Source organism: Pseudophryne corroboree, chromosome 12 (genome assembly GCF_028390025.1).
Source record: "Pseudophryne corroboree isolate aPseCor3 chromosome 12, aPseCor3.hap2, whole genome shotgun sequence".
NCBI classification, from domain to species: Eukaryota; Metazoa; Chordata; class Amphibia; order Anura; family Myobatrachidae; genus Pseudophryne; species Pseudophryne corroboree.
Genome location: NC_086455.1, coordinates 105,357,495 through 105,370,462, shown reverse-complemented (window position 1 = coordinate 105,370,462; position 12,968 = coordinate 105,357,495). Strand labels below are relative to the sequence as shown.

The window sequence follows — 12,968 nt, the reverse complement described above, 5'->3', positions numbered from 1 at the left end:
CAACCCAGTCATCCTGTGAGGACGATATATATAGCCGGAGAAATGTTTCAAGGTCTTGGTTGACTCTCTCAGTTTGTCCATCTGTCTGAGGATGATATGCAGAAGAAAAGTTCAACTTGACATTTAAAGATGAACAAAGCGACCTCCAAAACTTGGCCACAAACTGTGTTCCCCGATCAGAAACAATTTCTCGAGGAAGGCCATGCAACTTGAAGATTTCAGAGATGAACAATCTGGCTAGTAAAGGGGCTGATGGTAACCCAGTTAATGGAATGAAATGTGCCATTTTCGAAAATCGATCCACTATCACCCAAATGGTATTTCGCCCTTTTGATGGAGATAGATCGGTCACGAAATCCATTGAGATATGAGTCCATGGTTGTTTGGGTATGGATAGTGGATGTAACAAACCTGGTGGAGAACTTCTTGGACTCTTATGTTGGGCACATTTAGGACATGCTGCTATAAACTCTTGGACATCGGCTTTGAGACGTGGCCACCAATAAGACTGTTGAATAAACTTGAGAGTCTTTAGAACCCCAGGATGACCCATGAAGGAAGAGGAGTGAGCCCAGGTAAGCAGCCGTTTTCGAAGACTTGTGGCGACAAAGGTCTTGCCAGGCGGAGGAACTGGAGAGGTTCGAGTCATTAAAAAGGACCTAGGATTCACAATGGCTTGATTCGTGGTAGCATCATTTAATTCAGAAGAAGCAAAGGACCGGGAAAGGGCATCTGCCTTTTTGTTCTGAGACCCTGGACGATAGGTGAGTTTGAAATCAAATCGTGAGAAGAAAAGCGCCCATCGGGCTTGTCGTGGATTCAAACACTGAGCTGACTGCAGATACAGAAGATTCTTATGATCAGTATAAACTGTAATGCGATGTTGAGCTCCTTCTAGAAGGTATCTCCACTCCTCAAATGCCAACTTGATGGCAAGTAACTCTTGCTCACCGATTGCATAATTACGTTCTGCCGGGAGGAACTTACGGGAGAAATATCCGCAGGGATGGACCTTTTTATCTTCAAAGACTTGTGACAACACAGCTCCTACTGCTTCTGTAGATGCATCCACCTCTAGTAGAAAGGGACGATTCAGATCAGGCTGTCGAAGAATGGGGGCTGACACAAAGGCTTGCTTTAAATCAGAGAAGGCTTTGATTGCTTCTGAAGACCAGTTCGTAGGATTTGCTCCCTTACGAGTTAGGGCTGTGATGGGAGCAGCTAACGTAGAATAATTCTTAATGAATCTCCTATAGAAATTAGCAAAGCCGAGAAATCGCTGAATCCCCTTGAGAGTTGTAGGAGTGGACCAATCTCGGATAGCTTGTACCTTACCGGGATCCATACATAGCTCTGATCCAGAAATGATGTAACCAAGGAACGGTATGGAAGATACTTCAAAAGTGCACTTCTCTAACTTACAATAAAGTTGATTTTTCCTCAGACGTGTCAGTACCTCTTTAACTTGGTGACGGTGAGACTTTATATCCCTAGAGAATATTAGGATATCATCCAGGTACACTACTAGACACTTGTAGAGAAGATCACGAAAAAGTTCATTCACATAGCTTTGAAAAACTGCAGGTGCATTACAAAGACCGAAAGGCATTACAAGGTATTCGTAATGCCCATCCCGGGTATTAAAAGCAGTCTTCCACTCGTCCCCTTCTCGGATGCGGATTAAATTGTAGGCCCCTCGGAGATCCAGTTTTGTAAACACAGTAGCTCCTTTTACCCGGTCAAATAATTCTGGAATTAAGGGTAATGGATACTTGTTTTTCACAGTGATCTCATTGAGTCCACGGTAATCTATGCATGGTCGTAACCCACCGTCCTTCTTCTTAACGAAAAAGAATCCGGCTCCTGCAGGTGAAGAAGATGGTCTGATAAATCCTTTGGTTAGATTTTCTTGTATATAATCAGACATAGCTTGCGTCTCTGGGATGGATAGCGGATAAATTCGTCCCCTAGGAGGTGTTTTACCCGGAACCAGGACAATTGGGCAGTCCCATTCGCGATGAGGAGGTAGAGAGTCTGCTGCTTGTTTACTGAAAACATCCGCAAAGGATTGATACACCGGAGGTAGGTCGGGAAGGCTGATTGACCGGAGAGGTACAATTGAGGCTAAACAGTTCTTGGTACAAGATTTACCCCATGAAAGGACTTCCATGGTTTGCCAATTAAGTTGAGGGTTATGTTTCTGCAGCCAAGGTAAACCAAGTATCACATCTTGAGAGGCTTTGGGAATCACGTAGAAGGAGAGGTATTCGGAATGGAGCACACCAACTTTCATCTTGAGACATACGGTTCGATGAGTAATTATACCATCTGGAATTCGACTTCCATCCACTGCTGTAACGGCAACTGCTGCTTCCAGAGGCATGGTTTGAACTTTAGACCGCATGACAAAGGCTGAGGAGATGAAGTTCTCGGCTGCCCCAGAATCTAGGAGAGCTGAAACTTTCACTGTAGAACTTGGCACTTCTAATTGAATAGACAAGGTCGGCTCTTTCCCAGAACGTGATTCTAGAGTAACTCCTAGCTTAACCTCTCTTGAATAAGCTAGGAGCGAGAGTTTCCCGGTCGGAGTTTGCAGAATTTAACTAAGTGTTCAGAGGACCCACAGTACATGCAGAGGTTACCCTGTCGACGACGAAGTCGTTCCTCTTCTGTGAGGCGAGAGCGCCCAATCTGCATAGGTTCGTCTGTCGTTACCGGAGACTGTGATGAAGAATCTTGTCGAGGCCTAGGATGATAACGTGGACTGGATCGCTCTGCCCTGGATTTCTCTAAACATCGCTCCCTGTAGCGTAGGTCAAGTTTGTTACAGAGAGAAATCAATTCATCCAGTTTAGTTGGCACATCCCGGATAGTTAAATCGTCCTTGATTCTCTCAGAAAGTCCATTCCAAAACGCGGCGATCAGGGCCTCCTCATTCCAGTTTAACTCTGAAGACAACGTGCGAAACTGAACAATATATTGATTGACAGGACGTAAACCTTGACGTAGACGGAGAATCTCCAAAGATGCTGAGGTGGTCCTGCCGGGTTCGTCAAAGATTCTCCGGAAAGAAGATACAAACTCTTTGTAATTAGAGAGGATAGGATCACCTCTCTCCCATAATGGTGATGCCCACTCCAGAGCCTGACCGGAGAGGAGGGCAATAATATATGCGACCTTAGAACGAGCTGATGGGAAACTGGCGGACATCAGTTCGAACTGGATCTCGCATTGATTCAGGAATCCCCTGCAAAGTTTTGGAGTTCCGTCAAACTTACTCGGAGAGGGTAACTGCAAGCGGGACGTAGGCAGCATCACAGGAGAAGCTGTAGTGGTAACTGGGACAACCGGAGTTGGAATCTGGACTTGAGACGTTTTAATTGCTGTATGAAGAGTCTCTAAACGGTCTGCCATAGTTTGCATAAACTGCACTATTTGTGTCTGTATAGACTCCTGGTTTTCCAGACGGGAAAGGATATTTGACGTAGCACCGCCTCCTGCGAATTGGTCACTTGACGGATCCATGTGGCCAGTGCTTACTGTCAGGTCCGGGTGTTTTTGTGAATCCGTTAACCTGGAACCAACCACAGGGGTAGGTGCTGGGGTATGAAGAAAACAGGGAGGACGAAGGAAGTTCCGTTTCATATATTTATTAAAGTAACAATTCAGTAAGGAGTTAAATGACTAGTTGTTAATCATCATTATACTGAAGTATTGCAGGAATGACAGAAATAATATGCAAGAGAAAACTCAGAAATAAATAAAAGAAATGTTCATGGAAACATATGCAAAAACAAGCTGAAGAATAAATGTTGAATTGTCCAAATATAAACAGGCTTTGATGCTGAACTGCAGATTGTGTTTAACTGGTTAATGCAGACATGGAGAATTAACTGTAAGAATTTGCAATGGAGTTTTAAGAGTTAACTGAGAGACTGTGAAGAATTATCCTTGTAATGACAACATAGAAAAAGTACTGAATTGGGTTACTTGCGGGTTCCGGAGATCACTGTGAAACTGTAGTAGATGGCGAGGTGATGAATGGGTTAAATGCAGAGTTGAACAAACGAACAGCTGAGAGAATTGGAATCCTCCAGACTTTGTATGATAGGCAGACAGACAAGGTAACCTCATGCAGGACACTGGGAATCCAAGTATTTCCAATAGGTGTGCAATTGACTGATAGCACAATGGAGAGCCGGTAGATCTTTGGCAGTGAAGGCTGCAAAACGGACCTCTGGGAACGGAGGCGATATCTGGACCACGGGAATCACACAGGAATGCACGGAGAGAGTTCAGAGCTAGAGCACAGCTTTGATACAACAAAGCACTGGCCCAGAGTGACATAATCCCAGCCTACTTAAAGGCAGCACAAGCACGGGATTGGCTTACACCTGCCCACAGGTGTTTTCACAAGTGCTCAGTATTAGCTATTTGGTCTCCAACATGGCCACCTCCTATACAGCAGACACACCGCAGTGCCTTAGGCCATTTGGTCCCCGCACTCACAGTTCCCAGACTCTGCATTACCTGTGCCATTGATCACGCCGTGTCCCCACACGGGCGCACAGCACCGCGAGCAACCGCACTGGCAACGGATGAACCCCAGAACCCGCAAAGGTGAGAGACCGGTTCGTGACACTAGTCAAGTTACCACCTTCTTTTAAAATTCCTAACGCCTTTCATACATCTCTGCTGAAACCTTTGATCCTCCATAAGTTTCTTGCTGCCCTGCCCAAACCTCCTAAAATTCACTCATTGCAAGATGAGGAATTTGAGGTTAAGGAGATTGTAGACTCATAGACTCACGTTGTTGATATGGACATCTTCAGTTTCTTGTTGATTGGAAAGGTTATGGTCCGGAGGAGCGGTCCTGGGTCTTTGCCGAAGATGTTCATGCTCCAAGACTGGTTCAAAAATTCTACTCCAAGAATCCTGACAAAGTTCAAAGGTGTCCGGATTCCACCTTTAAAGGGGGGGGGGGACACTTACCTCTGCGGGTTCTGGGGTCCGTCCATTGCCAGTGCGGTTGCTCGCAGTGATGTGCGGCCCTGTGGGGATATGGCGGGGTCGGTGGCAGAGGTGATGTAGGTTCTGGGAGTCGGGAGTGCGGGGACCTAATGGCCGAAGGCGCCTCTGTGTGTCTGCAGTATAGGAGGTAGCCATGTTGGAGACCAAATGCAGCACCTGTGGGTAAGTGTTAGCCAATCCCGTGCTTGTGTTGCCTATAAGTAGTCTGGGATTATTTCACTCTTGGCCAGTGCTTTGTTGTAGCTACTCTGTACCCTAGCTCTGTGCGCTTCCTGTGAATTTCTGTGTGATTCCAGTGGTCCTGATAGCGCCTCCGCTCAAAGAGTTCTGCCTGCAGCCTTCACCGCAAGTGATCCAACAGCTCCCTGCTGTGCTGTCAGTCAATCGCTCTCCAAGTGGCAACAAGTGGATTCCCGGAGTCCCGTGAGATGTTACCCTGTTCGTTCAGTGACTGCCTGCTATAATCACACAGCCTGTGGAAGTTTCTACTTAATCCTGGCTCTCGTTTACTCATCTCTCAGTTAACCCATTCTTCACCGTTGTCTTCTGCTGCAGCTCTTCACAGTGTTTCAAGTATAATCTTCACAACATGCAAGTACTTCTTTCAGTATTGTATCTACGTTTTTGCATCATTCAAAGACAATTCTTCACAGTTCTCCAGTGCAGCTTTTAAACTTCAGTAACAAGTCCTAACAGTTATTTATCTTTGTCTACAATATCCAGTTAACACTTCTTTACAGTTTGGCACAAATCTTTGCTTCATATTGAACAATTCTTCACCAATCTTCAGGCACGTTTTTATCGTATTCATATGAACATTTTTTCAATGCATCTTTAATACAGACCCTGCTTATCGTTATGCCATTCATTGCAGTACGTCAGTTCATATATGGTGTCTAATGATTGTCATTTAACTCCTTACTGGAATTGTAGCTTTCTAATAAATATATGAAACAGAACATTCTTCGTCCTCCCTGTTTCCACTATATTCCAGCACCAACACCTTCGGTTGTTTCAAGGTTAACTGATTCACAAAATCAGTCGGTCCTGACAGCACCTCAAAACATGTCAATAGAAACTAATAGTAAAATGAATATGCCACATTTTCTATGATACCCCCTGAACAATGCTGCCCTAGCCGTGTTACTGGTTAGCTTATGTAGTATATACAGGCCTAATTGTAAGATGTTTTATTTTAATTCTTTTTATGGATAGCAAGCAACCATTGTTTTGTTTTCTTCTGCCCAGTGCTATTACTACAACCCCAGCCGCACCGATGCCCTTATGAAGCACAGCATATACTATTTTGAGAACAGCAATTGGAGTGCAGCAGTGCAGAATCTTACTGCTGTCATAAAGCAGGAATTTGGCAATGTAGAGGCCAGGTATGTTCCTCTGGTCTTACTATGATGCTATAAATCAGGGCATTGATTTAACCTGATGCTCATACTTATCGTAGGTGCTTTGCAAACTGGTTCCACCATAGAATATTATTGAATAAGGCAGGCTTCTATGAAATTGTCCCTTCATGGTGTATCTTGTCACATGGTCAGCAGTAACCACGTTGTCATGTAAAATGTCAACATTCTGAGGATGCCAATGGTTAGGCGTCACTGGGAGGGTTAGGGCTAGGCTGCAAGGGGAGGTTAGGGTTCGGCACACAGCATGGTGAATGTAACTACCGAGATAATTTATTTCTACGACATGGGCACATCTATAATGGATGTATGGTGCACATAGTCCTTTGGGTCCAGGGGCCCCACACTGCACACCCTGCTCCCATACATTATACTTACCTCACCGTAGTCTGGTGCTGCAGAAATTACTGGGGAAAAGATGCAACTGCCATTTTCCAGTAAATTTGCTCATGTGCAGTAGCAAAATAACTGGGAGCACCGGTGAGGCGGTGGAGTAGGGCAGATCTGCATGTAGACTGCACATGGGTCCCCTCCTTTCCTAAGCCAACCCTGTTCTATGGTACACATATTTTCTTTACTCAGCATTTTTCATTGGGATGTAGTTCATATGCCAGCGCTCGGAATCCCAGCGGTCAGCATGCCGACACTGTAATCCCGAATGCTCAAAATGCCACAAGTCAGAGTGCCGACCCACAGGGTCTATTCCCACTCATGGGTGTCCACGACACCCATAGAGTAGGAATAGAACCTGTGGCGAGCGCAGCGTGCCACCGAGCCCGCAAGGGGCTTTGTTGTGCTCCCCCCACACCGGCATTCTGCTGTCGGGATCCCGGTGTCCTGGAGGCTGATCGCCGGGATCCCAGCAGCTGGCATACCATGCCCAACCAGTTTTACTCTTGGTGTATCCTGCCTTTCAGTCAAAGACTCATTTACCATAGAGATAACAGTTGTTCTAGGTACGTTCTCCATGAGGTGCAATTACTCATTTAGTCTATAAGGCCTTCTTGATAGTAGCTTTGATATGTGAAGCAGCAGTCTTGATGGATTATGGTTTCATCATTGCTTTAGCACAAGCAAATTAAAAAAATGTAAAGTTTTGTTTTAATTAATATTCTCATTCTAAAACAGAATTTACCGCGGAAGAGCCTACACGAAGCTAGCCCGCTACACTGAGGCAGCAGAAGATTTCTCATCTGTCATTCATTTGGATCCCAAACACTGGATGGCTTTTTATTACCGTGGCGGCTTGCTGCGTAGATGCCATCCACAGCAGGCACTAAAAGACTACAGCATCTCTGGTAATGGATTTGTCTCTGTTTAATACCACAAAAAAAAAAATGAAAGCATTTTGTTTTCTCTGATGTCCTAGTGGATGCTGGGAACTCCGTAAGGACCATGGGGAATAGACGGGCTCCGCAGGAGACTGGGCACTCTTAAAAGAAAGATTAGGTACTATATCTGGTGTGCACTGGCTCCTCCCTCTATGCCCCTCCTCCAGACCTCAGTTAGAATCTGTGCCCGGCCAGAGCTGGATGCACCTAGTGGGCTCTCCTGAGCTCACTAGAAAAGAAAGTATTTGTTAGGTTTTTTATTTTCAATGAGATCTGCTGGCAACAGACTCACTGTTACGAGGGACTGAGGGGAGAGAAGCAAACCTACCTGCTTGCAGCTAGCTTGTGCTTCTAAGGCTACTGGACACCATTAGCTCCAGAGGGATCGAACACAGGGCCCGACCTCGATCGTCCGTTCCCGGAGCCGCGCCGCCGTCCCCCTTGCAGAGCCAGAAGACGGAAGATAAAGATGAAAAACGGCGGCTGAAGACTCCTGTCTTCATTAAGGTAGCGCACAGCACTGCAGCTGCGTGCCATTGCTCCCGTAGCACACCACACACTCCGGTCACTGTTGGGTGCAGGGCGCTGGGGGGGGGGACGCCCTGGGCAGCAATTAGTTTACCTTTTTGGCACAAATAGCACATAATACAGTGTATAACACTGTATATGTGCAAAACCCCCCGCCATTAACTTTATAAAAAGCGGGAGAAGCCCGCCGCTGAGGGGGCGGGGCTATCTTCCTCAGCACAGCCAGCGCCATTTTCTCTTCACAGCTCCGCTGGAAGGACGCTCCCCAGGCTCTCCCCTGCAGTATCCAGTACAACAAGGGTAAAAAAGAGAGGGGGGGGCACATAAATTTAGGCGCAAATTGGTGTTAATAAGCAGCTATTGGGAAAAATCACTCAGTATAGTGAAAATCCCTGTGTTATATAGCGCTGTGGTGTGTGCTGGCATACTCTCTCTCTGTCTCCCCAAAGGACTTTGTGGGGTCCTGTCCTCAGTCAGAGCATTCCCTGTGTGTGTGCGGTGTGTCGGTATGGCTTTGTCGACATGTTTGATGTGGAGGGCTACGTGGAGGCGGAGCAGGAGCCGATAAGTGTGATGTCGCCCCCTACGGGGCCGACACCGGAGTGGATGGATATGTGGAAGGTATTAACCGACAGTGTCAACTCTTTACATAAAAGGTTTGATGACGTAACAGCCTTGGGACAGCCGGCATCTCAGCCCGCGCCTGCCCAGGCGTCTCAGAGGCCATCAGGGGCTCAAAAACGCCCGCTAGCTTAGATGGCAGACACAGATGTCGACACGGAGTCTGACTCCAGTGTAGACGAGGATGAGACAAATGTACAGTCCACAAGGGCCATCCGATGCATGATTACGGCAATGAAAAATGTGTTGCACATTTCTGACACTAAACCGGTTACCACTAAAAAGGGTATTATGTTTGGGGAGAAAAAGCAGCCAGTGACTTTTCCCCCATTTGATGAATTAAATGAATTGTGTGAAGAAGCGTGGTGTTCCCCTGATAAGAAACTAGTGATTTCTAAGAGGTTACTGATGGCGTACCCTTTCCCGCCAACGGATAGGTTACGCTGGGAGACATCCCCTAGGGTGGACAAGGCGCTCACACGATTATATATAGCCCTAAAGGAGCCTGCAGATAGAAAGCAGGAGGCTATCCTGAAGTCTGTATATACACACTCAGGTACTATACTGAGACCTGCGATTGCTTCAGCATGGATATGTAGTGCTGCAGCAGCATGGTCTGATACCCTGTCAGACAACATTGATACCCTCGACAGGGATGCTATTTTGCTAACCATAGAGCATATAAAGGACGTCGTCTTGTATATGAGGGATGCACAGAGGGACATTTGCAGGCTGGCATCTAGAATTAATGCAATGTCCATTTCTGCCAGGAGAGTATTATGGACTCGGCAGTGGACAGGTGATGCTGATTCTAAAAGGCACATGGAGGTTTTGCCTTATAAGGGTGAGGAATTGTTTGGGGACGGTCTCTCGGACCTCGTATCCACAGCAACAGCTGGGAAGTCGACCTTTTTACCTCAGGTTTCCTCACAGCCTAAGAAAGCACCGTATTATCAAGTACAGTCCTTTCGGCCTCAGAAAGGCAAGCGGGTCAGAGGCGCATCCTTTCTGCCCAGAGGCAGGGGTAGAGGAAAAAAGCTGCACCAGACAGCCAGTTCCCAGGAACAAAAATCCTCCCCTGCTTCCACTAAGTCCACCGCATGACGCTGGGGCTCCACAGGTGGAGCCAGGTGCGGTGGGGGCGTGTCTCCAGAACTTCAGCGACCAGTGGGTTCGCTCACAGGTGGATCTCTGGGTTCTACAAGTGGTATCTCATGGATACATGCTGGAGTTCGAGGCGACTCCCCCTCGCCGTTACCTCAAATCAGCCTTGCCAGCGGCTCCCAGGGAAAGGGAGGTAGTGCTGGCGGCTATTCACAAGCTGTACCTTCAGCAGGTGATAATCAAGGTTCCCCTCCTTCAACAGGGACGGGGTTACTATTCCACAATGTTTGTGGTACCGAAACCAGACGGTTCGGTGAGACCCATTCTAAATTTAAAATCCTTGAACACTTATGTAAGGAAGTTCAAGTTCAAAATGGAATCGCTCAGGGCGGTTATTGCAAGCCTGGAAGAGGGGGATTTTATGGTGTCGCTGGACATCAAGGACGCTTATCTGCATGTCCCCATTTACCCACCTCACCAGGAGTACCTCAGGTTTGTGGTACAGGACTGTCATTACCAATTCCAGACGTTGCCGTTTGGTCTGTCCACGGCACCGAGGGTATTTACCAAGGTCATGGCCGAAATGATGATACTCCTTCGGAAGAAGGGAGTTATAATTATCCCGTACTTGGACGATCTCCTTATAAAGGTGAGGTCCAGAGAGCAGTTGTTAGTCAGTGTAGCACTTTCTCTGGAAGTGCTGCAACAGCACGGCTGGATTCTGAATATCCCAAAGTCGCAGCTGATTCCTGCGACGCGTCTGCTGTTCTTGGGCATGATTCTGGACACAGAACAGAAGAAGGTGTTTCTCCCGGTGGAGAAGGCCCAGGACTTGTCATCTCTGGTCAGGGACCTCCTGAAACCAAAACAGGTGTCGGTGCATCACTGCACGCGAGTCCTGGGAAAGATGGTAGCTTCTTACGAAGCAATTCCCTTCGGCAGGTTCCATGCAAGGATCTTTCAGTGGGATCTGTTAGACAAGTGTTCCGGATCGCATCTTCAGATTCATCGGCTGATCACCCTGTCCCCGAGGGCCAGGGTGTCTCTGCTGTGGTGTCTACAGAGTGCTCATCTTCTCGAGGGCCGCAGATTCGGCATACAGGACTGGGTCCTGGTGACCACAGATGCAAGCCTCCGAGGTTGGAGGGCAGTCACTCAGGGAAGGAACTTCCAAGGACAGTGGTCAAGTCAGGAGACTTCCCTTCACATAAGTATTCTGGAACTAAGGGCCATTTACAACGCCCTGAGTCAAGCGGAACCCCTGCTTCAAAACCAACCGGTGCTGATTCAGTCAGACAACATCACGGCGGTCGCCCATGTAAACCGACAGGGCGGCACAAGAAGCAGGATGGCGATGGCAGAAGCCACAAGGATTCTTCGATGGGCGGAGAATCACGTGCTAGCACTGTCAGCAGTGTTCATTCCGGGAGTGGACAACTGGGAAGCAGACTTCCTCAGCAGGCACGACCTCCACCCGGGAGAGTGGGGACTTCATCCAGAAGTCTTCACGCTGATTGTAAATCGTTGGGAACGGCCACAGGTAGACATGATGGCGTCCCGTCTCAACAAAAAGCTAAAAAAATATTGCTCCAGGTCAAGAGACCCTCAGGCTATAGCTGTGGACGCACTAGTGACACCGTGGGTGTACCAGTCGGTTTATGTGTTCCCTCCTCTTCCTCTCATACCCAAGGTACTGAGGATTGTAAGAAAGAGAGGATTAAGAACTATACTCATTGTTCCGGATTGGCCAAGAAGGACTTGGTACCCAGAACTACAAGAAATTATCTCAGAGGACCCATGGCCTCTGCCTCTCCGACAGTACCTTTTACAGCAGGGGCCCTGTCTGTTCCAAGACTTACCGCGGCTGCGTTTGACGGCATGGCGGTTGAACGCCGGATCCTAACGGAAAAGGGCATTCCAGATGAAGTGATTCCTACGCTGATAAAGGCTAGGAAAGACGTGATGGCACAACATTATCACCGTATATGGCGAAAATATGTTGCTTGGTGTGAGGCCAGGAAGGCCCCTACAGAGGAATTCCAGCTGGGTCGATTCCTGCACTTCCTACAGTCAGGAGTGACTATGGGCCTAAAATTAGGATCCATAAAGGTCCAGATTTCGGCCCTATCTATTTTCTTTCAAAAAGAACTGGCTTCACTGCCTGAAGTTCAGACGTTTGTTAAGGGAGTGCTGCATATTCAGCCCCCTTTTGTGCCTCCAGTGGCACCTTGGGATCTTAACGTTGTGTTGGATTTCCTGAAATCCCACTGGTTCGAGCCACTTAAGACCGTGGAGCTAAAATATCTCACGTGGAAAGTGGTCATGCTATTGGCCTTAGCTTCGGCTAGGCGTGTGTCAGAATTGGCGGCTTTGTCGTGTAAAAGCCCTTATCTGATCTTCCATATGGACAGGGCAGAACTGAGGACTCGTCCCCAATTTCTCCCTAAGGTGGTATCAGCGTTTCATTTGAACCAACCTATTGTGGTGCCTGCGGCTACTAGGGACTTGGAGGACTCCAAGTTACTAGATGTAGTCAGGGCTTTGAAAATCTATGACGCTGACTCGCTGTTTATCCTGCATGCGCCCAACAAGCTGGGTGCTCCTGCTTCAAAGCAAACTATTGCGCGCTGGATCTGTAGCACGATTCAGCAAGCTCATTCTGCGGCAGGATTGCCGCATCCTAAATCAGTAAAAGCCCATTCCACAAGGAAGGTGGGCTCTTCTTGGGCGGCTGCCTGAGGGGTCTCGGCTTTACAGCTTTGCCGAGCTGCTACTTGGTCGGGTTCAAACACATTTGCTAAGTTTTACAAGTTTGATACCCTGGCTGAGGAGGACCTTGCCTTTGCTCATTCGGTGCTGCAGAGTCATCCGCACTCTCCCGCCCGTTTGGGAGCTTTGGTATTATCCCCATGGTCCTTACGGAGTTCCCAGCATC

General features: G+C 47.6%; 1 protein-coding gene across 1 annotated transcript in view; it reads left to right on the top strand.

The window, feature by feature from the left end:
• The window catches only part of TTC6 (tetratricopeptide repeat domain 6), a 660,756-nt gene that overhangs the window by 396,398 nt on the left and 251,390 nt on the right, over window positions 1–12,968 (top strand). The window contains exons 15-16 of the mRNA XM_063947843.1: window positions 6,280–6,416; window positions 7,578–7,747. Of these exons, the coding sequence (XP_063803913.1) occupies window positions 6,280–6,416; window positions 7,578–7,747 (307 nt within the window). The remainder of the gene's footprint in view (window positions 1–6,279; window positions 6,417–7,577; window positions 7,748–12,968) is intronic.